The sequence below is a fragment of the Macrobrachium nipponense genome, chromosome 44, assembly GCF_015104395.2.
Source record: "Macrobrachium nipponense isolate FS-2020 chromosome 44, ASM1510439v2, whole genome shotgun sequence".
NCBI lineage: Eukaryota > Metazoa > Arthropoda > Malacostraca > Decapoda > Palaemonidae > Macrobrachium > Macrobrachium nipponense.
In genome coordinates, this window is record NC_087221.1 from 34,656,997 (window position 1) to 34,684,310 (window position 27,314).

General features: G+C 36.4%; 1 protein-coding gene across 2 annotated transcripts in view; it reads right to left on the bottom strand.

Annotated features, from left to right (window-relative positions):
* Nucleotides 1-2,311: 2,311 nt before the first annotated feature.
* LOC135204168 (ras-related protein Rap1-like) overlaps nt 2,312-27,314 on the bottom strand; it is a 57,030-nt gene continuing 32,027 nt past the window's right edge. Inside the window, exons 2-4 of one of the 2 annotated variants that reach the window (XM_064234213.1) lie at nt 15,023-15,196; nt 5,826-6,031; nt 2,312-3,059 (exon numbers count right to left, since the gene is read on the bottom strand). In XM_064234213.1, coding sequence (XP_064090283.1) covers nt 2,796-3,059; nt 5,826-6,031; nt 15,023-15,196 — 644 coding nt within the window. In that variant the 3' untranslated portion in view covers nt 2,312-2,795. Of the gene's footprint in view, nt 3,060-5,825; nt 6,032-15,016; nt 15,197-27,314 lie in introns of both variants that reach the window. The other variant, XM_064234212.1, reaches the window with a different exon arrangement.

Below are 27,314 nucleotides of genomic sequence, written 5' to 3' on the forward strand. Positions count from 1 at the left end.
CCTCTCTAGACAATTTTTCACGGTGCAAGTGGGAGGTATTTCCTCCTGTTACGCCTTTCAGACCCTCTCTATCCTGAATTCTATATTCCATTTCATTCCATAACCAGTGAAAGGAAGAGAGATTCATTCGTAACTTGTATATTGTGAGAGGGAGAGAGAGGGAGAGATTCATTCGTAACTTTTGTAGTTTCAATTATTATTTTCATTTTAAATTCACCCGCTATTATTAAGGTATAATATAATGTAAATGAAATATAACAGTATTCGTGATTTATTTTATTTATATCTTTGGTTCCAGAGAAATATCAATACACAATGCTGATACTTGATGCACATAAATAATATGTATATGTATAAATATATACATATATACATAAATATGTATTGTATATATATGTACTATATACTGTATTGTATGTGTATATATACACATATATACGCATATATCTCTGTATGCACAAGCTTTCATACATAGTATATGCATTTGATGACATGGTATTTCAAAACATACATTCAGACATCTGTATTTTCACAAACTTTTGCACTCAGATACAGTGTATATACATATGTATATCTCTCTTCACAAACAATATATATATATTATGATTTGATTTATTTGATTTATATAACATTTAATTCATCATATATATGCATATATATAAGTATAAACAACATCTGTGCATGAGTATCTATATATACACAAACATTGTAATAATATAGACTCTACTGATTTCCTCTTTATTAAATCAAGATATTAACAGTATCTCAGCGGGCTAATGAATATCATTAGAACTACAGTTAAGCTTAATATCACTCGAACGTACGTACGCACGTACGTATATCTCTTGGTGTCCATAATATTTTCTATTGCGTAGAATATCACCTGTCGTCTATGACTACAATTTCCTTTCTAATGACGGGAAGAGTTATAAGTTCTAAGTAAATATATGTAAATATATGATATATATATGATATATATATATATATATATATATATATATATATATATATATATATATATATCTTTCTCTTTCTAAGCATAGAGTCATATAGTCTTTCTTTTGGAAGCGCGAAAAAAACGTCACTGTTTTTTTTTTGTTGGGGGGGCGGGGCGCGGTTGATCAAGAGGTCCCTGCGACCAGCAAAACTGAGGGCCTCGTTGTGTACAACTCTTCGGTCTGTCAATTTCACGTTTTCCCCTTAAGCTAAATCACATTCGGTTTTTTGAGTCCTACTGGCTTATGTATCAATGGTTAAATGGTTAGACATGTTTGTTTGTATGGATGTTCCCACATCCAGTGAGGAGTGATATTAATTAATTAATTAAAAATTAAAAATGTGATATTGAATATATTCAAAACGCAGAGGTGGTGAGTATGATGATAATGAATAAAAAAAAATTATCACTGCAGAGGTGGTGAGTATGATGATGATGATACGGTGAGTATGATGATCAACATCATCCCCGTTTTTATTTTCAGGTTCCTCTTTCCCTGATGATGATGATGAAGATATGATGACGATGAATACGACGAAGGTGATGACGATGAGTGACGTTTGCTGGCGTGATGACAAAGGTAAGACGATGGTAACACAGTTCGTCGACTTATTCACGTTTGTTTTCTATCGCGTAAGGAAATCCCTCTCTGTCTCGACTCAGCTGCAAGAAGGTTAGCCTTCACTTTATCAAATAATTTACTATTCCATTCTTTATTCTCTTTTCTTTCTCTTCATTCCGAATATTCCGCTATTCATTCTTTGGTTATTTTTTTTCTTCTCACTTTTCATTCCGAATATTGCGCCGTTCCGTTCTTTATTATCTCTTTTCATGTTCCATTCAGCACAATTCCTCAGTGTCTCGAGAAGTTTTCCTTTTATTCTCGTTTTTTTTTTATTTATTCATTTATTCACATTTCTCTTTTATTCTCTCGTCATCGTTCCTCAACCCCGTCACACGCGACGTCACGTCACTTATAATCACTCACTCATTCATTCACTCATTCATTCCACGAATATGAAAATATTGCTGACGTCATTCAAACGACTTTTCATTTCTCGTCGAATTCTTGGGATCAACTCGACCGGCCTTTTTATTCTCTGTTTTTGGCGATTAACCTGATTTACTGCGTTTTGTGGGAATATTATTTTCTCAAAGTTTTATCCAACCTTTTCTTGATTCGTTTATTTTTTATTTTTTGGGGCTCTATTATTTATTTGACGACGAATTTTCTTAAGAGTTTTTTTTCCAAATTTGTCTTGATTTTCTTTCGTCAAATTTTTGGGGGGGCTTTTTTGCTTGACTGTAATTGTCTTTAATTTTAATTATTGTAATTTTTTTTTTTATATAATGTTCTTTCACTTCTCTTAATTTTTCTTGATTGTCTTTTGTTAAATTTTTTTGACCTGATATTGTATTAATTTTAGATTTTTGCTTTCGGTTTCGATATTGCTTGTCATTCTTTCAGTTCTGTTGTTTTTAGCTTTTATATTGTTTTCCGTTAATTTTGCTTTGGCATAACGTCTAGTAAACTATTCACTTCGGCGACCCAAAATATTTTCTTCGATGTGCATCGAGTTCGATAAACGGCCGAGACCTTTGTATATTGATTTAATCGCCTCACAACGACTCGTAAATAATAAATAAAAAGTAAAAAAAAAGGAACTGTAGGAAACGAAAAGGTAAAAAAAATATCCGGATAATAAAATAGCCGGATAAAATAATCCGGATAAAATAATCCGGATAAAAAAAACCGGATGAAAAAGAAATCCGGATACGGCAGCGTCACACCGGGCGCTTATAGGATGACGCACTTGTCCGGCTTGAGTATAGTCCGTCTGATGACGTCGGCGCCGTTGCTCTCGGTCGGCGAGTCGTCGCCGCTGGTGGACTTGTTAGCGTTGTCGTCGTCGCTGAGGCCGCTCCCGGTTCGGGAGATGCCCGAAACGGTGGCCAGGGTGGCACCCGACGCCGTTGAGAGGGCGCTGGAGGACTTGCGGCGGGACGTGAGGGAAAGGTCGCTCAGCGAGAGGCGTATCCTGGAAGGTCTTCGCTCTTTCTTCTGTAGGATTGAGAGAGTCATAGGTTAGATTTAAATGCTAAATAAAACAGTCATGACAAAAGCAATAATATATATATATATATATATATATATATATATATATATATATATATATATATATATATATTTATACTATATATATAGTGTGAATGTATTTATAAATGATATATATTTGCATATAACTTTTTATTGTTAGCCTTACGAGAATTATTTCTCCTAACAGTAATTACAAACTAACAAATTCGGTATTTGCTAGTCAAATCTCAATACAATGACCGTAAACATTTAATTTATTTGCCCACGGTCTTACTTCTATTTATACCCAATGTATTAATAGTGTCACCGTCAGCTGACGGTGTTATCCAGTCCAGTTTTTGTGTACATTTTATAAAAATGCTTTCCCTTCACGATCCCGTAGTTTTTAAACTCTCTCTCTCTCTCTCTCCTCAAGCACCGTGTGTAATTAAGGAAGTCGGGGGGAAGGTAAAATATGAACCGACCTTAGATAAACTTCTGTAACCTTTAAACTTTCCTCAAAAGTCAATATGTTTTCATCCTCCTCGAATTAATTGCTCCATACCACAAGGAGGAAGGGGAGGGATGTATAAGATTATTCACCACCAACTCTCAAATGTATATACACCTATCTTTCTTTGTATATATATTATATATATATATATATATATATATATATATATATATATATATATATATATATATATATATAATACAAAGAACGAATAGCTGTATATACATTTGAGAGTTGATGGTGAATAATCTTGTATATTCCTCCCCATATATTATATATATATATATATGTGTGTGTGTGTGTGTGTATGTATACCTCGTATGTGTATTTAAACGGTCAATGTATCATTCGACTGCACAGTAAATGTTAGGAATACTGTGAAAACAGTATTGCTTTAGTAATTAACGGGCCCTTTCTGGTCACCCGTGCATGATCCCTATGCTTTGAACTCGGCCTTGGAAGCAATTACTGGTCGTAGGCTTTTTCTTACCTTACGAGTTTGTTTTCTCTCTCTCTCTCTCTCTCTCTCTCTCTCTCTCTCTCTCTCTCTCTCTCTCTCTCTCTCTCCATTTTGGATGTAAGTATATATATATATATACAATATGATTGCCTGTGTTCGTGTGTGTGTTTCTGTGTGTGTGCACGTCTCTGTCTGTCTGTCTCTTAATGCAAATAAGAGTGCATGGATGTGCATGCGTGCGTATGTGCGGGCTTGTACGTATGTAAAGAGAAAGACTTCCTGCGGGCAAAACTAACGCAAATTTATTCAGGGACCCGATCATTCCAAATGGGATTCTGCAGGAATAATAGATTGAAATGTCAACTCAAACAGCCATCCATCAGTCATTCTGAATTCATCCATCATCTTCAAATTCCTCTCCTCCATCGTCTTCTTCTTCTTCTTCTTCTTCCTCTTCTTCTTCTTGTGTAATAATCTTATCATTATTGTTGTTGTTATTCGCCTCTTTGTGTAGGGGAATCGAAGTAGAAGTAATAGAGCTAATGACAGGTTCGATTGAATATTATTTCATGGTTTATGATTACTTTTACCTTCATATTTTTGTTTTATTTATTACTTTTATATATATTTTTTTTTTTTGTAAAAACACTTTCAATTTTACAGGTGTTTTTGCTATGAATGATAATAATAATAATATTTAATAATGATTATTATTATTTTATAATAATAATAATAATAATAATAATTATTATTATTATTATTATATTATTATTATTATTATTATTATTATTATTATTATTATTATTATTATTATTATCAATAGCAAAAACACCTGTAAAATTACCAATTTTTTTACCAGAAACAATAAAAGCAATAAGTAAAACATAAATAATTAAAATCTCTCTCTCTCTCTCTCTCTCTCTCTCTCTCTCTCTCTCTCTCTCTCTCTCTCCCTAATGGCCTCCCTCGAAGGTTCCACTCTACGTGTTCAAGGGCTGCAATCACAGACAAGAACTCGAGAGCAGCCCCGTCGTCGTTTTGAGTCGACCCGCACGTGCATGTGGAGGACGAATTACCATGAGGGGGGCGGGGGGGGGGGGGAGTGAAGTGGGCCTCGCGGGGAGAGAGATTCCGGAAGGGAAACCCCGTTGATGAATAGATGGAAAGATTGATGGATGGATGGGTAGATATATAGATGGATAGGCGGAGAGATAGATAGATGAAGGGATGAAGATGGATAGATAAATAGATGCACAGATTGGAGGATATAAAGATTGATAGATAGATGGATAGGCGGAGAGATAGATAGATGGAGGAACATGAAGATGGATAGATATGTAGAGACACAGATGGAGGATATAAAGATTGATAGATAGATGGATAGGCGGAGAGATAGATAGATGGAGGAACAAAAGATGGATAGATATGTAGAGGCACAGATGGAGGATATAAAGATTGATAGATAGATGGATAGGCGGAGAGAGATAGATAGATGGAGGGACATGAAGATGGATAGATATGTAGATGCACAGATGGAGGATATAAAGATTGATAGATAGATAGATAGATGGAGAGATATAAAGATGGATGAATAGATAGATGGAGGGACATGAAGGTAGATAGGTGGATAGTTGGCCTGTGTAGGCAAAACTGAAGCCACTAACGTTCAGTTATACCTGGGCAGTTATGGCTGTGCAGGCAAAATTGAACGTTAGTCGCGGCTTTAAGCCTACATAAATAATCCTAAAAAAAAAAATAAAAAGCAAAAAAGTCTCACCTCGTCCTTGCCGAACCCAAAAGTGAGGACCAGGAGTTCCTTGAAGACGAGTGTCACGTTGAGGTTGTACTTGGCGGAGGTCTCGACGTAGACGGCGTTGCCCATGTTCTCGGTGACGAAGGTGTTGGCCTCCTCCCAGGTGACCTCCCGCTCCATCGACAGGTCGACCTTGTTCCCGACGAGGACCGTTGGGATGTTGTCCACTTCTGGGGGGGGGAGACAGAAAAGGACGCCTGTCAGGAACAAGTTCGTGAAAGGTCATTTTTGTGCTTGGACAGATTGACAGAAATAGACAGGAAAGAGTAATTCCTGAATTGTTTTGTATTTGCTCTTCAATTTTTATACCAAAATTCATTGACAGATGAAAGGAATGTTGTCCACTTCTGGAGAGAGACAGAAAAGGACGTCTATTAAAAGGCGTGTGTGTGTGTGTGTGTGTGTGTGTGTGTGTTAGAAATAAACAGAATGATGCTTAGTCTCTAAATTACACTTCATTTCCACTCATTTCTGTCTTTTTTTTTTATTTAGCATAATAAGCATCAGTCTTTCGAGAGGCAAGGGGCTTTTGTGTGTGTGTGTGTGTGTGTGTGTGCGCGCGCTCGTAAAGTAACAAAAATCTCGTAAATCTCCAAAATATACACTTGAATTCCCCATGTTTCTAAGTATCACTTTTTAAGCCTAATAAGCATCAGCCAGTCTTTCCAGAGACGGGGGACCATTTGCGCGCGCGCGCGTAGGGAGGTGGGGAAGCCGCGGAGGATGCAGTGACAAGCACGGCATTAATTCCATACCTGCGGCAGGTGAGCATCGCCACACCTTCGCCCCCAGGTGACGTAGGAAAAAAAAAAAAAAAACTAACGAGCCCGCGTTAAGGAGAGACCTGACTAAACTGTCACGGTAAATCAGTGTTGCGTTTCGCTCGCGCTGCAGGACTTGGCTGTTGAAATGAGGTCTATGTCGTAAGTTCAATGGATACGTTTTGTCGTGCGAGTGGGAATTCCACGGGATCTCTTTTACGTGCTTAGTTTTATTGTTTCCGTCGAGGCTTTCCTGCTCCGTTTTCTAAAGTGACGTTCCATATTATTATTATTATTATTATTATTATTATTATTATTATTATTATTATTATTATTATTATTATTATTATTATTATTATTATTATTAACAGTGTTTGGATGAACCGTACATTAGTATTTCTTATCTGAAGGATCAAAATTTTATGTACTTTACTGAATTTATTTTGTCAGGTTCTGCATTTGGCATTATTATTATTATTATTATTATTATTATTATTATTATTATTATTATTATTATTATTATTATTATTATTATTATTATTATTATTAGGAAATGAACTCTATTTATTTGGAACAAATCCACAAGGGCCATTGACTTAAAATCCAAACTTCCAAAGACTATGGTATTCATTAGAAAGAAGTAAAACAAGAAATAATTTGAAATAAAAAGAGAGGTCGCGCAAGGGGAGTATCCCACTGCCAGTTTTTAATCTATCATTCATCTCTTGGACAGTTTTTGTATATTTAATCCACTCTTCACAAAATTTGACAATAATACCTTCATCACTGGATAAAATTAAGCTAAAGTGGTTCGGGCGTTTTAATAACTATTTATTTTGATTGGTTCCCTCCAATTAGACTTTCCAGCGTTGCTTGTGGTTGCTAGAGAATAATGATAATAATAATGATATAATGATAGTAATAATGAGGAGATGAAGGGGCATTTCCTTTCATCTGTGTCTTGCCAGATTTTCTAGCCTTGCTTGTGGTTACTTGCTAGTAATAATAATGATATAATGATAATAATAATGACAAAAATAATGAGGAGATGACGGACCATCTGTGTCCAACCATATTTTATAGCGGTGCTTGTGGCTACTACTACTACTACTACTAATAGTAATAGTAATAGAGGCTGAAGTAGCTCCAGGACTAATGCAGAAGAGTGTGCTCCTAGAAACCGCGCACGTAGTAAGAAAAGTGATGGACTCCTAAGGAGGCAGGATGCAACCCGGAACCCCACACTATAAATACCACCCAGTCGAATTGGAAGACTATGATAGACAAAAAAAAAAAAAAAAAAAAAAAAAAAAAAAAAAAAAAAAAAAAAAAAAAACAATGATAATAATGAGGGGATGAAGGAGCCTGGATTTCTTTTCATTTGTGTCCAGCCAGATTTTCCAGCGCTGCTTTTGGTTACTAGATAATGATAATAGCATAATGACAGTAATATAGCAATAATACTGGGGAGACGGATAGGTACAACAGGGAGAGATATAATAATGTAATGACCCGTAGAGACTAAAATGAAACCGGATGTCAAATAACGAAGGAACATTAGGTTCCATCCACTTATTGACGCCCCCCCCCCTTTTTTTTTTGTTTTTTATCTTGAATATTACGGACGTTCTCAATTTTCGGTTATTTGGGTACACGCAAGTAAAAGGAAGACAGCACTGTATGATGTTTGCACATACACACGCACACGCATACATGTATATGTGATATTACGTTACGTATCCCTATATATATATATATATATATATATATATATATATATATATATATATATATGTGTGTGTGTGTGTGTGTGTGTGTGTGTGTGGTGTGCGCGTTTGTCTGTGCCTGTGTGTATATATATATATATATATATATATATATATATATATATATATACTATATACATACATATACATATACATACATACATACTACATACATCATACATACATACATACATACGTCCATGACAGACATACATATACATATACATATGAAGGGATAATAAATAGATGTAGTTGCTTGTGAGGACAAGAGATCGGCGAGTGGTCTGCTTTTCAATATTCAGGCTTAAAATTATTCTATAAATGTATACACAGTACCTCGCAGTGGCTCCGCCACAAAGGAAACAAAGTAAGAAATCGAACATTATCAGAAAACTAAAAAAAAAGGGGAAAATATGGTAATGAATCATTAAATAAAAAAAAAAAAAAAAAAAAATCAAAATCACCAGAAAAAGTAATAGAAAACGGACTTTGCAAAAAATTAAAGTTATCAACTGTGGGTCTGCCTGAATGGATGAGTGACAAGTCGTAATAAACGAAGCGCTGTCACAGCGTCTCTTGGGAGAGGGAGAGAGAGAGAGAGAGAGAGAGAGAGAGAGAGAGAGAGAGAGAGAGAGAGAGAGAGACAATGCTGTATGTATTTTCTCGCCCGTGGAACAGACAGGCTGACAGACATTAAAAGGGTGAATGACGAAGCAATCGTTTCAACTCTAAAAAATAAAAATAAAAATCTCCATTAGTTTTTTTTCTCCCCAAAATGGTTTCTGCTTCGGAAAAAAGAAATCTTAAATATCTTTCTCTAAAAGGAGCAAACTGACAGCCAGACGGACAAGGAGAGGCACAATTCAAATGTCACTCTTTCTCCGGGGAGAGAGAGAGAGAGAGAGAGAGAGAGTGAGTGTTACAAGGAGTTACAAGGATTAGGATATCTCAAAGACTTGTTAGTCCATCCTAGGGGACATCGTGTGCTCACTTATCTGTAGGAGCAGAGAGAGAGAGAGAGAGAGTCAAAAACGTCGAGAGAGAGAGAGAGAGAGAGAGAGAGAGTCTCTAAGACATCGAGAAAGAGAGAGAGAGAGAGAGTCTAAGACATCGAGAGAGAGAAGAGAGAGAGAGAGAGAAAGAGAGAGTCAAAGACATCGAGAGAGAGAAAGAGAGAGAGAGAGAGAGTCAAAGCCATCGAAAGAGACCTTAAACCTTACCTTACAGACCTTTCATCTTGTTCGGGTTGCCCCAGGTCCCTCAGTGTGAGGCACCTCTAATGTCTACCAGAGTTTAGTTGCTAGTACATCTTCCGGTATATTTGCATCTTCCAATCTTGGATGGTCTGGGATGCAGTTTAGATATTTGTCGAGCTTATTCTTAAACACATCTACGCTCACTCCTGATATATTCCTCAGATGAGCTGGCAACGCATTGAATAGACGCTGCATTATCGATGCTGGTGCGTAGTGGATTAATGTCCTGTGTGCTTTCCTTATTTTTCCTGGTATATTTTTGGGCACTATTAATCTACCTCTGCTTGCTCTTTCTGATATTTTTAGTTCCATGATATTTTCTGCTATTCCTTCTATCTGTTTCCATGCCTGAATTATCATGTAGCGTTTCTCTTCTCCTTTCCAGACTATATAAATTTTAAGAATTGTAGTCTTTCCAGTAGTCTAGGTCCTTAACTTCTTCTATTCTAGCTGTAAAGGACCTTTGTACACTCTCTATTTGTGCAATATCCTTTTGATAGTGTGGGTACCATATCATATTGCAATATTCAAGTGGACTACGAACATATGTTTTATAAAGCATAATCATGTGTTCAGCTTTTCTTGTTTTGAAGTGCCGTAACAACATTCCCATTTTTGCTTTACATTTTGCCAACAGAGTTGCTATTTGATCATTGCATACATGTTCCTATTCATCATCACACCAAGGTCTTTAACTGCTTCCTTATTTGTGATGGTCTCATTATTAGGTCCCTTATATGCATATAGCTTTCTTTCTCTGTCTCCATAATTTATTGATTCAAATTTATCAGAGTTAAATACCATCCTATTTACCTCTGCCCAATCATATACTTTGTTAAGGTCTCTTTGTAGAGCGTCCCTATCTTCATCAAGTAATTTCTCTACTTATTCTTGTGTCATCTGCGAAACTACTCACTACCGAATCCTTAACATTATTGTCTATGTCCTTCAATCATAATAACAAACAGTATTGCAGCTAACACCGTACCTTGCGGCACACCGGATATTACCTTGGCTTCATCCGATTTCTCGTCGTTTGCAATAACTATCTGTTTTTCTGTTGTGTAAAAATTCTTTTAACCATCTTCCTACTTTATCCACGATATTGTGTTTTCTAATTTTCTTCGCTAATATATTATGGTCTACTTTATCAAAAGCTTTTGCAAAGTCTAAATAAACCACATCTGTTTCATTTCCGCTTTTCTATTTTTGAATATGTTTTCACGGTGGACTAACAGTTGGGTTTGTGTACTTTTTCCGGGTACGAAACCATGTTGTCCTTTATTAAACAAATTATTTTTTATTAAATGTTTCATAATATTTTTCTTCATTACCCTTTCATACACTTTCATATATGTGATGTTAGACTCACAGGCCTATAATTACTTGCCTCTAGTCTTGATCCACTTTTGAAAGTAGGGGTCAATCATAATGCTAATTTATGCTCATCATAAATCTTGCCTGTATCTACACTTTGTCTTAATAATATTGCAAGTGGCTTTGCGATAGAATGAACTACTTTCTTTAACAAAATAGCAGGAATTCCATCAGGCCTGCAGCAGCTCCATTTTTAATTTCATTAATAGCCTGCACAATATCAGCTTCATTAATATCTATGTCAGCTAAATATTCACTATTTTCATCCCTTACTTCTTATATCATTATCTTCTTATCTATTCTAGGGGTGAATTCTCTCTTATATCTGTTCTGCCAGTATGTTGCAAATTTCCTTTTTTTTTTCATTCGTTAATCTCCCTTCAATTCTCAGAGGGCCTATTTCTATTCTTCTTTTATTCATTTTCTTCGCATATGAGTATAATAGTTAGGGTTTTTGCTTGATATTTAATAGGGTTTTTTCTTCCAAGTCCCGTTTTTCATTTTCTTTTGATTGTATAATCTTTTGTTCTGCATTTTCTATCTTACTTTTTAGTTCTATAACTTTCCATGCATTTTTTTCTTTTGCAAGACCTTTTTTCCACTTTCTGATTTTCTGGAACAAGATCCTTCTGTCTCTTGGTATGCATGAATGATGTTTACTTTTCTTCTTCGGTATATATTTTTCCAACTATTTTCTCCAATTTTTATTTTATTAATAATATCTCCGTATTTACCCTTATGTCATCACTTACGAAAATGTTATCCCAATCTTTGTTTAATTCTTCATTAATTTTTTCTGACCATTTTATATTTTTACTGTAGAAGTTGTATTTTCCATATCCTTCCCACTTTTTCATTTCTTGCTTATCTCTATTTTCACTTTGCTTTGGAATGAACTGTTAATTCTATGACATTATGGTCTGAAATATTCGCATTATAAACTATTATTTCTTTAACATAATTCATCTCGTTCACAAATACTAGGTCTAAAGTATTTTCCTTTCTTGTTGGCAGGTGATTTATTTGTTGAATGTTGTATTCCTAGTAGCATATCTAATAGCTTTTCAAATTGCCTCTTATCTTCTGCACTACTATTACTCTCTTTTTTATATGTATAAGTACAACACAATCTCCTATTCGTTCTTTCCCAACTTATCTAACGAAATAGGAAAGTTTGAAGTCTCCAATATGGCAGAATTCATCCCAATTCCCTTGTGATTTCTACATATATCATCCAATTTTTCAATTATTAAGTCAAACTCTTTAGTATTAGGAGGTCTATATATTACTATGTTCATCAATTTTTCAGATTCAAATTCTACCGCTATTAGTTCACATTCTGAGTTACTATATTTCTCATATATTTTTCCTTGTTTTTTGTCTTTCCCATATATTGCGGTTCACCCTTGATTCCTATTTTTTCTATCTGATCTATAAGTTTGGAACCCTTTATTTGATCATCATTCCCAGTCTCTTGGGAATACCAGGTTTCACTTATATTCATTATATCTATTTTCTTTTCATTTTGGGTTAGTTCTTCTAAGTACTCTATTTTTCTTTTTGAGTTACTCGTAAACTAAACCCTGCGCATTCATCACTATGATGGTTTGCGTGTTTCTCCTTCATTTAATACTGATAGTAATAAGGATTTTCCCATGTCTCTTTCCTGTTCTGGTATGTTGTTCTTTTTTTTCATTTCCAGAAATTCTGACATTAAAAATCCAACTTTTCCATAATATTTGATCTTCCTTCATCTAATTATTCATTTTGTGTCTGAATCTGCAATTTTTTTTTCTCCGTTTCTGCAATATCCTCTTGCATAATAAATACAGTTATTATCTCTTGAGTAGAATTTCGGAGCTGATGCTTTGAAATTCTTTGCTGACACCTCTGCATATCTCATTGGTGGTTTGCTTTTCTCTTTTACCTGATATTCTTGATTTCTCTCTTTATTTGTTTCTTTCTTATTTTGGATTTTATTACTTGGTTGGTTATTTATTTGATTATGATTCATGGCTACAGGGTGCATATTTGCATTTTTTGTCGAACTTACATCCTTTTCCTTCTTTTAGGTTTTACATATTTTTGGATGCAGATCTCTGCAATCATCCCCATATCCATCTAAGTATGCACATTTACCATATATTTCATAGTTTTTGACATATCTTAGGATGTTTGTAGTAACATCTTTCTCCAAATCTGCAATTCCCTCTTTTCAAAAGGTTGCAGATTTTGTCTTTCTTGTCTATTTTTTCCTCTTTCCCGTCATTGTATAGATCTGGGTAGAGCCTCTTCGGGATTTGCTTTTCTGTTGTCATATCGTAATTTATTTCTTCGTAGGTATGCTGCTTTATTGCCTCATATGTAGTATCAATGAGTATCTCTGCATCCATACCTTTTATCTTTGTTCTTTTGTTTTCCTTATTTTTTTGTTTCTTTGTTCATTTTCCTTTTTGTTTACTTCTCTTTTCCTTCCGTTTTCCCATCTTTCTTCTTTTTGTTCCTTCTTCTTCTTCCTCTTCCTCTTCTTCTTCATCCTCACTATTTGTACATTCAATCTTGATTTAATAACATTGTCTATCCATGATAGACATGTGAACAAAAAATTCTTGTATCTTTTCTCAATCTTGTATTACCTCAGCACACTGTGGATGGGTCGGAATGTTGCATGCAGCACATTTTCTGATTAGGTTTTGTGGATTGACTATGCTATACCAAACCTTACACAGTTTGCATGCTTTTTGGCATTCTTTTTCCTAATGCATCAATTAGTATATTCACAAGATTCACCTTATTCATTTTCTTTGTCGGAATATGTTGGTTTATGTATATTTTCTTTATGAGTCTCTTGACCACTTGGATTTTATTTGGAACTTCTTCAATTATTTTCAAGATGTTTTCATTAGATTTGTTCCAGTTTGAAGGATTATATCCTTCTAATATATCTATGAATGCTTTTGTATCTTTTTGTTAGGACTGTTGCTGATTTCATAGATGAGAAATGCCAGTTCCCTTCCTGCTACCTCATCGTATTGCGAATCTGCTAGACACGCCAAATTACGCCACCTTTTCCCGCAGTTGGAACTTACTGCCATCTTGTTCTGATTTATAGTATTACACTTGATAAACTAACTTAGAAGACGCTTTATCCTACTATTTTCACACTAATCTTATCACCGATAGTTCACGAACACTTCTAGATATTTCTCAAATTCTAGTCGTATGTTAAACTTGTGATATCTGTTGATTATTGTGACTTCACGCGGGTACGTCTCACCAAGCAAGATGGCTACTACGAGAGAGAGTACAAAATATCGAGAAAGAGAGATTCTAAGACATCGAGAGAGAGAGAGAGAGAGAGAGAGTCAAAAACATCGAGAGAGAGAGAGAGAGAGAGTCAAAAACATCGAGAGAGAGAGAGAGTCAAAGACATCGAGAGAGAGAGAGAGAGAGAGAGAGAGAAGGTCAAAACATCGAGAGAGAGAGAGAGAGAGAGAGTCCAAAAACATCGATGAGAGAGAGAGAGTCAAAGACATCGAGAGAGAGAGAGAGAGAGAGAGTGTCAATGACATCGAGAGAGAGAAAAGAGAGAGAGAGAGAAAAAAGAGAAGGTCAAAGACATCGATTGAGAGAGAAAGAAGAGAGAGAGAGTCAAAGCCATCGAAAGAGAGAGAGAGACAAAAGACATCGAGAGAGAAAGAGAGAGAGAGAGAGACAGACAGAAGACTATGCAAAAGAGTCAAAGACAGACAGACGGATAGTAAAAGTCAAAGAAGAGAGAGAGAGAGAGAGAAACAAAGTCCTTTGTGACTTCCGCGAGAACTCATTTAATAGCTGCGGTTATGGGTGGCGTCAAAACAAGAAAGAATATGAAGATTGGCCATCCTTCACTCCCCCCTCCCCGGAACCCAAAAACCCCGTCCCCGCCCCCCCCCCCCCCCCAAACCAAAAAAAAAAAAGAAACCTTTTTTTGGAATTTGGTTTTTCTTTTTTACCTCTACCTTTGACTTCTCTGATGAGGTTCCAGAGGGTCTGCGCTTCGTAGAAGCTCTGCTCGTTATTGACGGCGCACACGATGATGAAGGCTCGCCCAGACCTGATGGAGAGCTCGCGCATGGCCGGGAAGTGGTGCGATCCAGAGGTGTCCAGGATCTCCAGCGAATGGAACAGTCCGTCTGGAAAGACAAAATTTAAAAAATTACACATTTAAAAGATCGCAAGTCCGTCAATAAAAAAAAAAAGATCGCAACAGTCCATCTGGAAAGAAGAGTAAGAAAAAAATTAAAAACCTTTAAAAAATCGGAAGCCCGTAAAAAAAAAAAAAAAAAAAAAAAACAAAAAAAAAAAAAAACAACACGTCCGTCTGGAAAGAGAACTAAAAAATAAAAAATCCTTTGAACAATCGGAACAGTTCGGCTGGAAATAAAAGTAAAAAATCAAAAACCTAAACAAAATCGGAACAGTCCATTTAAGAAAATCAAAATAAAAGAAATAAAAACGGTCGTCTGGAAAAAAATTAAGAAACAAAAAATCGGAACAGTTCGTCCAAAAAAAAAAAAAAACTTAAAAGAAAGAATTGTGGACAAAAGAAGAATCATTTACTAGTAATGCATTGTTTATGAGCACCTGCAATAAATATTGACACATCAAAAGGATGGAACGTGACAAAATCAGACCCACAGATATTTTTGATTCCGAGAACTTTTTAGCGATATAAGTATATCAAACTCATTTTATCTGTATTTCTGATAAATAATCGCAATATAGCGTGGAAATGTCACAAAACTTTTTTTTTTCCATTTTTTACAGGAAATACGAATCAGATTAGCAGAGCTATCTGGCTATCTTTCTCCTTATATGTTCGTTTAATTATGAATGTGCCACGATTCAAAAATGAAATAACGAAGCACTGGATGTCAAATATATGCTTTTCATCTCGCCCAACCCCTTTTGCAAAATGTGAATGTTGCACTTCAAACGCCAACGGTCAGTTGACGTAATAAAACATTAATTTGTTATCAGCTAATCATCAAAAGTCAACTGGTACAAAGCAACGTTCATTAGACTAAAAGCTGACGCCAACCGCAGAAGAACGTTTTTAGCTCGCTAGATTTCTCTCGGAGACCGAGATCGCAATAAATCACGCCGTGCTTCCCGCGACCGGAAAAGGTTTCCGGGAAATTCGTTTGATCCCGCCGCTATTCTTCAGAGAACGCCATTTTAAAGATGCTAAACGATTTAATCTTCAAAGAGAGCATGGGTGCGTTCCTTCGCTCTCCAGAGTAAGAGAGAGAGAGAGACGGGCGGGGTTGCGTTTAGTTGGTCTTCAAAGATTGAGGCAGAGTCATGACCCGTTCCGTAAACAAACCGAGAGCATGGGTGCGTTTCTTTGCTCTCCAGAGTAAGAGAGAGACGGGTAGGGTTGTGTTCAGTCAGTCTTCAAAGAGTGAGGCAGAATCATGACCCGTTCCGTAAACAAACCGAGAGTGGGGTGGGTTGGGGGGATCTGCTTCTAGAGTATTCCAGGAAACCGGTTTCCGAGTTGAAAGAGAGATGTGATATTGAATTGGCAAGAGGCTCTGTGTTTGTACAGTCTATAGTGACGTAGCTGCATAATTCTTATGAATTATGACCGTTTTAGTGCGAGCATTTTTCAGATTGTTCGTACGTAAACTTTGCTTGCTCGTTCCCTGCAAATCAGTTTGTTCGCCATGGGTGGGGGCTGGGTAGGTATAGGAACGGGTGGGTAGGGGAGACAACCACCCTCCTCCAGGGAACATGTTTGTCCGTCCTGGATGGGGCCTGGGAAGGCATGGGATCGGGAGGGTGGGGGAGACAGCAGCTCCAGGTTCCAGCACACGAACAAGCTCGGAATAATTATTAATAATAATATGCTTGTAGTTTGGTTCAGTCCTCATTAACGCCGTCAAAAATAATTAGTATAAATAATATAAACGGTTCTTCTTAAAAGATGACACTCATTGAAAAAAATACGCGCGTAATTAATATTGTCGGTTGCTCGTTGACTAAGCTACCCGTCGACGTCAGGAGAGATCGTGTCAAAAAATTTCAGTTGTTCCTCTTGTTTTTTTTTTGTTATTAAGCTGGCCTCGTGTCAGCCCGGGCTCTTGCTCATAGGGCAGCCTGTAAAATTCCTCCTCGGTAAACGTCAGATACGTCAGAAGCTAAATAACTCATCTTGACTCTTCTGCGTTATCTACGAACACACTGAAGCAAGGAGGAGTTCAAGTGATAGAATTTCTCTTAGGTTTATTGCAGTTTTCGTTTGAACCCGGTACTTATATCCGCCTTTGCGGCGTGTTTAGTACTATAGTAGACTCACATCAACCGTGCATCTGATGTCTAGGCCCGTCCCTTACGACGCTCCTGATTGGCTGTTGACAAGCCAATCACAGGGCTGGAAACTCTGTCTCTCTCAAGAGTTCACATAGGCAGGATGCATGTTCCACCTCTCCTGAGGGATACTTTTGAAAGACGTATCCCTCAGGAGAAGTGGTACATACATCCTGCCCATGTGAACTCTCTCAAGAGACCGAGAGGTTCCAGCCCTGTGATTGGCTTATCAACAGCCAATCAGGAGCGTCGTAAGGGACTGGCCTAGACATCAGATGCACGGTTGATGTGAATCTACAATAGCCCATTTGGGATGACCGTTAAAACCTAAACAAAAGACTGTAAATTTCCTAAGCGATACTGAATTCCCAAGAAATATTAGTCGTAGCTAATGACTTCCGAACTTTGCTGTGGGTCACTATCTAGTAAACCCCGTAGTGGGTTAATGCCGTCAGTGCACCTCATTCGGTGCAATGCAGGCATTACTTAAGGGCCTTTGCAGCGTCCCTTCGGCCCATAGCTGCAACCACTTTCATTCCTTTTGCTGTACCTCCGTTCATATTCTCTTTCTTCCATCTTACTGTCCACGCTCTCCTAACAATTGTTTCATAGTGCACCTGCTTTGAGGTTTCCTTCCTGTTACGCCTTTCAAACCATTTATTGTTCATTTCCGTTTCAGGGCTGAATGGCCTTAGTTGCCCCAGTGCTTGGCAAAAATCTACATAAATCAAATCAAAGCTATCTAGGAACGATCCAATCTTTTAGTTGTTCAAGATGTGTCAACCTCGTCCCCTTGAGATCCCGAGATTCTCGGGCATTCCATTGAGGAGTGAGAGATGTGTATTTCTGGTGATAGAAGTTCACTCTCGACGTGGTTCGGAAGTCACGTGAAGCCGTTGGTCCCGTTGCTGAATAACCACTAGTTCCATGCAGCGTAAAAACACCTTACAAACAAAACTTCTCATCTTAGATACTGAAGCTTTATATTGTAGTATTTAACTAATCTCCGTTATGCTGTATTTGTCGTGAGGTGTTCATTCCGCAAAGCGTCCCTACGAGACTCTTATTAAAAGTCATTCCTACGGAGTGCGTTTGATGTGACGAGATCAAAGTGCGTCTGGAAAGGCGGTGGTGACGTCACTGCGATGACGTCACTGCGAAGCTCTCGGTTTCGCGGACTCATGCGCATCCTTGAGGGCGCATGCGCACACCCACACACACATACACACGTTATATATATGTGGATGTATGTGTTTTGTCTTTTTTGTCTTTTCTAAGCTGCTTACCAATATTTATTTACCTATCTATCTATCCATCTATCTATCTATCTATCATATATATATATATATATATATATATATATATATATATATATGATATATATATATATATTTATATATATATATATTTATGTATACATACATGTCTATATTTATATATAAATAATTATCACATCACCATGATTCATATAAAATATTCGAAGGACATTTGTACCTCGAATAATATATATAATATATATACACACATACGTACCTACATAAAGTAAAAAAAAAAAAAAACGCTAGTTCGCAAAAGCGAAAGACATGATTACCCTTGGAATAGACTGTCATCTAGTCCCTGATGACGTCAGCGAAAGGGTCGGGTGAGGAAGACGTAACTGGAGATAATTTTAACCCGGGCCATAGATCATTATTATTATTATTATTATTATTATTATTATTATTATTATTATTATTATATCACTCGAATTGTGTGTACTCATTCCTAAATTACGAAGAAAACATTTCTATTAACAAAATAGTTTTTCACCGAAGAAATTTTCGAAATAAATAAAAAAAAGGCAAGATAAATATGCGACTATTGGGGGGGGGAGGACGCCCCGCCCCGCCGCGCCGCACCGTTGCCTTTGGTTTTTTGAAGAGAATTTCCATTACCGAGTTTCACGTGGAGTCCTTGTAGATTGGCGAAGTTCTGTTGCTACTTCAGGGGAATTGGGAATAGATTAATGATTCCTTTGTATATGTATTGTGTGTGCATATATATATATATATATATATATATATATATTATATATATATATATATATATATATATATATATATAGATATATATAGATATATATAGATATATATATATAAATATGTATGGGAATGTATATATCAATATATATACATTTATACAGACGGACATTAATATACATAGACATGTATATGTATGTGTATATATACACACGTAATGAATATATACTTTTATATTATATAAAAAAGTATATATATATACATATGTATATGTTTATATATATATATATATATATATATATATATATCTATATATATATATATATATATTTTATGGAGAGAGAGAGAGGAGAGAGACGAGAGACGGAGATGATGAGAATCGAGAGAGAGAGAGAGAGAGAGAGAGAGAGAGAGGGACCCATACTACTCAAAGTAACTTCAAAAGCAACACCAATTCTGCTCTAACATTCCCGACAGAAAAGACCTCGGAAAAATAGAAAAATAGGCCTGTTGCTACCACCTCCTCACTCCCAGGGAGTGACTAAGATCTATTTATTGCTCCCGTGTACTCCGGAGTAAACGAGATAAAGGATTCTGAAGGATCCCGGCCGAGGGGGGGACGCCGAATCGGCAAGAAGAAATGAGTCCTGATAGGATCGATAGGATGGCGGTTATCAGGTGGAGCTCCTGGGGATTGTAGGACTTGACGTCATCATAACGTGTTATGTCAGTGGTCATCAGGCTGCTGTTAGCTTTCTTTTCTTACTATATATATATATATATATATATATATATATATATATATATATATATATATATATATATATATATATAGTGAGATTGAGATTTCCAAAACATCTGTCTACTTTCACTATTACATTATATAATATATAAATATAATGTATATTAATTAATAATATATATATTATATTATTATATATATATTATAAATAGTAATATATATATGTATTTAAATATAATATATATATGTATATATATATATATATATATATATATATATAGTATATATATGTGTGTGTGTGTGTGTGTGTGTGTGTGTGTGTGTGTGTGATATCTCATGGCGAAATGATCAATGCTTTTCTTGAAGATGGTCTGAGGAAATGAAACGAACTAAATCAGCGGCCAGGCGTTGTTTTTCGTTCGTAAATTCTTTCTCGTTATATTGCAAAGTTACGTGTCTAGCACAGGATTGACTCGGATGATAAGATCTGTTCCATGATGCTCTTTTGTTCCAGAATCCTGCGTTAATGATTTGAGCAGTGAAAAGTGTGGGAACATGTATAATCTGTTGGGGAAAGTCCTACGAAGGACTTTTAGAAAGTAGAAATGAAAGCATCTCCTATGATACCAATCTCTTCGATTTCTTCGCCTCGTAATCGGGTACAAATTCCGTCGGATGCAGATATCTCAATATCGGCTGTAATCGGGGGGTGGGGGTTGGGGGGAGAGGCTTAGATCACGCGCACGCGCAGACAGGCCGCCTCCTCTTATTGGAAACCGATCGACCAGGATTTCCTATATTTATGTCTATAATTATCATGAGTGCAATTTTCTGGTTGCCACACCTGCTCTTGATACAAGGGATAGAAGTCAGTGAATGTGCAATATGTCACGCAATGTGTCACATTGGAAAATATTTTTATTAAAAAGGGAGTCTTTTCCATTAGTTTGGTGATCTTGAAATTGAAAACAAGTTTTTTCATTTTTATTTTAGATGAATGTCTAATATGTCACACTGAAAAATATTTTCCTTAAAAGGGAATCTTAGCTAACTGCTGATGTCTTTTCCATTAGTTTGGCGATCTCGAAATTGAAAACAGATATTTTATTTTTACTTTAGGAACATTAGACCTATATTTAGCGATCTGATGAATGCAGAACAGTAAACAATTAACAGCGGGTGGGTGGGGGCTTTCAAAAACAAAATTTGGAAAAAAAATTGCTCTGTTTTATTTGGCAGCCGTAGGAACTCAACGACTATGCATGGTGATATTGCGGAATTAAAAACAGCTTCAGAGGAATCCTTAGACATTTAAAAGTAGCCACTGCTGAGGATACCATTTCAAAGGTACACTGCTGAGAGAGAGAGAGAGAGAGAGAGAGAGAGAGAGAGAGAGAGAGAGATATCGTTTCGTTCATGATGTTTCCTAGAAAGGGACTGACTAGCCGTCGGCATAATCCCACATCCAATAACTTACGACAGAGGGGAGGCGTTTGGCTCGGGGGTGGAAGGGGCTTTTGTGGGTGGGTGGTTGGGTAGGATAGTTGGGGGGTGGGTGTCCTCTAGCTCTTGTGATTGCTTGCACGTGTAGGAAAAGATAGATAGAAAGAAAGCAAACGTGAATATAGAGGGTAAATATTCTTAAGTGATTAATACAGATTTGAGACACAAAATATTACCATAAAAGTACCTCAGGGATTTTATGCCTTTGGTCCAAATGTTGTTTTCCAGTTCCAAATAATTTTACATCCAAGGAATGCAGAGAGAAAGGACCTATGTTCCATCTCTCCTGAGGGATACGTCTTTCAAAAGTATCCCGTAGGAGAGGCGGAACAAACATCCTGCCTATGTGAACTCTCTCGAGAGAGACTGAGAGTTTCCAGCCCTATGATTGGCTTATCGACAGCCTATCAGGAGCGTCGTAAGGGACTGGCCTAGACATCAGGTGCGCGGTTGATGTGAATCTACTATAGTACTAAAATGACGCTCAGGAGTACGACAGATGTATGAAAAAAAACATACAAACAGACGAAAGAGTATGAAAAAATCTTACAAACAAAAACGAGTGATGTATAAAAACCTTATATATATGGAAAAGCTGAAGATAAAGAAAAAGGTGTAAGAGAAAAAATTACCAACAAACGGAAGGTGTATGAAAAAATGCCCTTCAAAACAGACGGGAGATTTATATATAAAAAAAAACGCTTACGAACAGAAGAGAAGTGTTAGAAAAAAAAACTAGAATTCCCAGGGAAACGTCAAGAGGTGTGAAAAAGCTCTCAGCTCTCACCGCATCGCTCCGTTGCCTCAACAACGTCAGTCAGAGGCCATTTATCGAGTGAAAGTGGAAACTATAGAAAACGGGAATATTTTTGAGGGGTTCTAAGACATTCGTCATTGGAGGTCCTCTTTCAATGCTTTGAAAGCGACAGAAGAAGGAGGGGGTGAGGGTGGGGGAGGAGAAAAAGAAGAAGAAGAATGAAAGACTTTTATCGCTTTTCATCAGGTGTTTAGTGGCCTTATGTCATATATATATATATATATATATATATATATATATATATATAAATATATATATATGTATATATAGAGATCATAATGATGAAAAAGAGGCTGATAATTATGTGAATTTTAAGACTATGTGATTGATTAACTTATATCATCCTGATCATCGATGCTTGTATATGTGTGTGTTAATATATATATATATATATATATATATATATATATATATATATATATAGTATATATATATATACATACATATATGCTAAATATAGTTACCAAAAGCCTTTCCATTTTTTCAACTTAATTCTGTTTATGTTTACAGGTCGTTTTTAAACCATACCTTTGTTTACTGCGCGGAATTCTCCATTCGAATTAAACCGCTTATTTATTTATTTATTTTTTCTCTCCCGAAAGCTGACTAGAGTGTTACAGCGCATGCGCGTTTACTTGAGTTTAATCTCGCCAGTATTGCAGTATTAGCTTGTACATATTTATGTCTCTGTGTATTTTGTAAAACCCCAAACGCCAACTTCTTGGGTTCATTTAACCTCACCCTCAATCCTTCTGGCGTGGGTTCGAATGTCAATATTGTATTTTTGTTTATCTATTCTCCTTTTTTCTCTTGTATCTTGTTTTTTATTACTGCATTCTATTTAAGGAAGCTTATTTTGAGAGTTAACGTTCCTTAGGCGCCAGTGTTTTCAATTCTGTATAATAATAATAATAATAATAATAATAATAATAATAATAATAATAATAATAATAATAATAATAAAATGCATGTTCACGTAGGGCTTCGACCTACCAAATCGCCTTACTACCATGTACATAATTCATGGGGTGAGGAAGCTGATGTACAAAGAGTTAATATTATTGTCGTTGCTATTATTCAAATTTGGGAAACATTCGTGAGAGAAACATTATTATCATTAATGTTATTATTATTGGCTATAGTGGGAAACATTGGTAAGACAAACATTATTATTATTATTTTTATTATTGGCTATGGGACACAGTTACTAATTTTACTGTAGGACATATTAGGATATGATTTTCTTCCCCATGGGGCGCAATCTCCGTCCTTTAATTAGAAGGCAGGATTGTCCAATATTTGTTAATAAGACGTCGTTTCTATTCTTAGCTGTAGAACATTCTTCACATTCTTCGCCTTTACGACCTGATTTACACTGTATGGCGCGGAGCATAGTTTCCATTCTTCTTCGCCGAACGATATAACCTACATCCCTGAAGTCCTACGACTTCCCTTCGATCCTTTAACAGCTGTTCCTTCGTTCTACGGAGCCTGTATATGTTCGGAATTCCTCTCGAGGGTTTTATTGGAGTCGGCGAATAGAGGGGACTGAAGGACGTTGCGTGAAAAATCAGTCGTAGGAATTTTAATCAAGCGGTTTATCGCTAATGCTGGGAGGTAATAGGTTGAAATTGTCTACTTTTTTTGTTTGTTTGTGTTTTTTTTTTCATATGTGTATATACTTTTTCCCGGTTAAATCATCTTTTCCCTTTTTCCGTCTTGTTTGTTTGTATGGCGTTTCTACGTTGCATGGGACCAGTGGTTATTCAGCAACGGAACCAACGGCTTTACGTGACTTCCGAACCACGTCGAGAGTGAACTTCTATCGCCAGAAATACGCCCTCTGTCCCCTCAGTGGAATGCCCGAGAATCTCACTAGCGGCCACCGAGGTGGCAGGCCAAGACCATACAGACTACGCCACTGAGGCGCTTCCGTTTTGTCTGCTTATATAATTTCGTATATATTTATTACAAGGCTCATTTATGGCCTCGTCTAAAAAGAAAACTTTGTAACTGTTGATACTTAAGTTGTTTCCAAAACATTCCAAACTTGTTTTGGGAAATTGATGATAAGTTGTTGGTCGTGTCTCATACTTCATTCTCTCTTGATTTTTTATTATTATTCATCTCCACCTCAGCCACCAAGTCTGTGCAACTGTTCTATAAACTACATTGTATAATGCTAACAAATTTGTTTTGCAACAGTGCATACACAAATTTTATATATGAGCGTCTCAGTGGCGTGGTTGGTATGGTGTTTGCCTGCCACCTCGGTGGCTGCGAGTTTGATTCTTGGGCATTACATTGAGGGGTTAGAGATGTTTTTCTGGTGATAAAAGTTCACTCTCGACGTGTTTCGGAAGTCACATAAAGCCGTTGGTCTCATTGCTGAATAACCGCTGGTTCCATGCAACGTAAAAACACCATACAAATAATCAAAGGCAAATTCTGTATTCTAATTCCATACAGCAACCGTTTATAGATTTCCGTCTAAATTCCCACCTGCAAATTTCAACTGAAGATATCACCTCATCTCGCTTTCCAGTACCCAAAACCAACACTTTCTCGTTTCTGGAACGTCCAGCACCAAGTGGAGAGCGGCTCTTTCAAACGCTCCATCCATTTTCTTTCCTATAATGCATACTGCAACGCTTTGTAAATTACCTTTTACATATTGACACCGAAAGATGTCATCTTATCTCGCTTTCCATGTAAAACCAGCAGTTTTCGTTTCTGGAACGTCCAGCACCAAGTGGAGAGCGGCTCTTTCGACGTTGAATCGGCGATGTTGGATGGTGCATCCAACATCGCCGATTCAACGTCGATATATGCGGTGCCCGTAAAGCCTCCTTTGAACTCCACTGCTTCTCTTCTTTCAAAATTGCGAAAGAAGGCGACTGGACTGGAGGGGGCTGGAGAGCATTGAGTGCATGGCAACGTTGGCCCCGCGATATTCCATCAGCTTTAACAAACAGTCGAGTGGCGAAGTCAAAGAAATCACGCGGGAAAGCGACAAAGGCGGCGGAGAGATTGCGTGGGAAGCAGCTCGCGACCAACAGATTCTTCTTCTTCTTCTTCTTCTCGCATTTTGGGCGGGAAAGGTTCCGTCCGCCGCGCCGACTGTTTTTCCGCCGTTTTGCAGGTTTTGTATTGACTCAGAGTGGGGTTTCTCGCATTCGCTGAAGTGCATCTGCGGTGATTGGAATTTTTTATATTATGTATGTATGTGGTAATGTATGATAAATAAATCACGTGCTAAAGTGATTATAATCACAGATATAATATATATATATATATATATATATATATATATGTATATATATCGTATATATATATATATATATATATATATATATATATTATATATATATATATATATCTGATATATATAGATATATATATACATATATATATATATATATATATATATATATATATATGTATATATATATATATATATATATATATATGCATATATATATATATATATATATATATATATATATATATATATATATATATATATATATATATATATATGGGTAGACAGATAATAAGGAATATAACAGGAAGCATATACAAATAGATGAATGTGGCTAACCCTCAAACTCCTGCGTTTCACGATTTCCAGGAAAGTAAACTACATTTCTTGCATAGGCTAGACGAAACAATAACAACCCATAAAAACGTAAAGAAACCGAAAAATAAACAGCGCGAAATACACGACACAAGACAAATGTCCCCCCATGACCTAGACGCGTCAAGTTCATCGCATGGAAATGAGAGGCTTCACAAGAGCACAAAAATAACGCTCTGACAATGAGAAGCAATACCGAGGCACAAAAAGACGCTTCCGAGTTCGTTCAGAGAAGCAACGCGAGATCTGCTTACTCGGCGAAAGAAGGTTGTCCGCCTCAGATAACAACAACTCGGCTCGCGCAGACCGTCAACTCAATTTCAAAGGACTCTCAAGAAATTTTTCCCCTAGAGGGACCCGGTTCTTCTATTTTTAGGCTTGGGTAGCCAAAGCTACTTTAAAGGCTCCTTCTTTGTGAATGGGCGCTCGTGCTGAACGATTTTCGACGTCACCAGCTTTGAGAAAGGTAGGGTAAAATAATATCCTTTATTTCAGCTCAGGGCCGTATGCATAGAATATACAAAATACAGACAGTAACATACACAATCGAGATACATGAGACAGCATGATAAAAAAATGAATAAACGGCACTATCCACACAATAGCTGAGGTAGTATAAAAGATAGTAATCATAATACTTGTAATAACAGTGATAATATTGGAGAGAAAAAAAATGCATTGAGAGTTATAATAGTTAGTGCACAAATTACATAACTTACATTTCAGCGAGAGACCTTAGGTGTTTACAATAGTCAGGTCTAGAGGGCTAAATACGAAAATTGAGTGTAGAAAAACTTTAACTTGATAGTATTCACAGTAATAATGAAAAAGTAAAATATCAGCAATAAATATAATAATAATGACAGATCCATAAATATAAAAATATATTGAATAAAAGGCGTTTGGAATGAGGTCATTGACATTTTTTAAACCTCGAGCAAGATTGAACGAATGCAAAATCATCGCGTCGATCTTGATTAAAATAAAAATAGATAAATAAATAAATAAATAAAAACAAATCCACGGCGACTTGTAACTGACCTTAGGGCCTTGGTGCAAGCGGCAATTGAACTTGTATGAACTTGTATTCAACCTGTTCGTGACGTGTATGCGATAAGTCGCCGACTTGTTTTTACGACATGAAAGCATCCTTAGAAAAATGCAAATTGATTTATCAAAAGAAATAGAAATTCTAATAAATGGAGACTCAAAAACCCATATC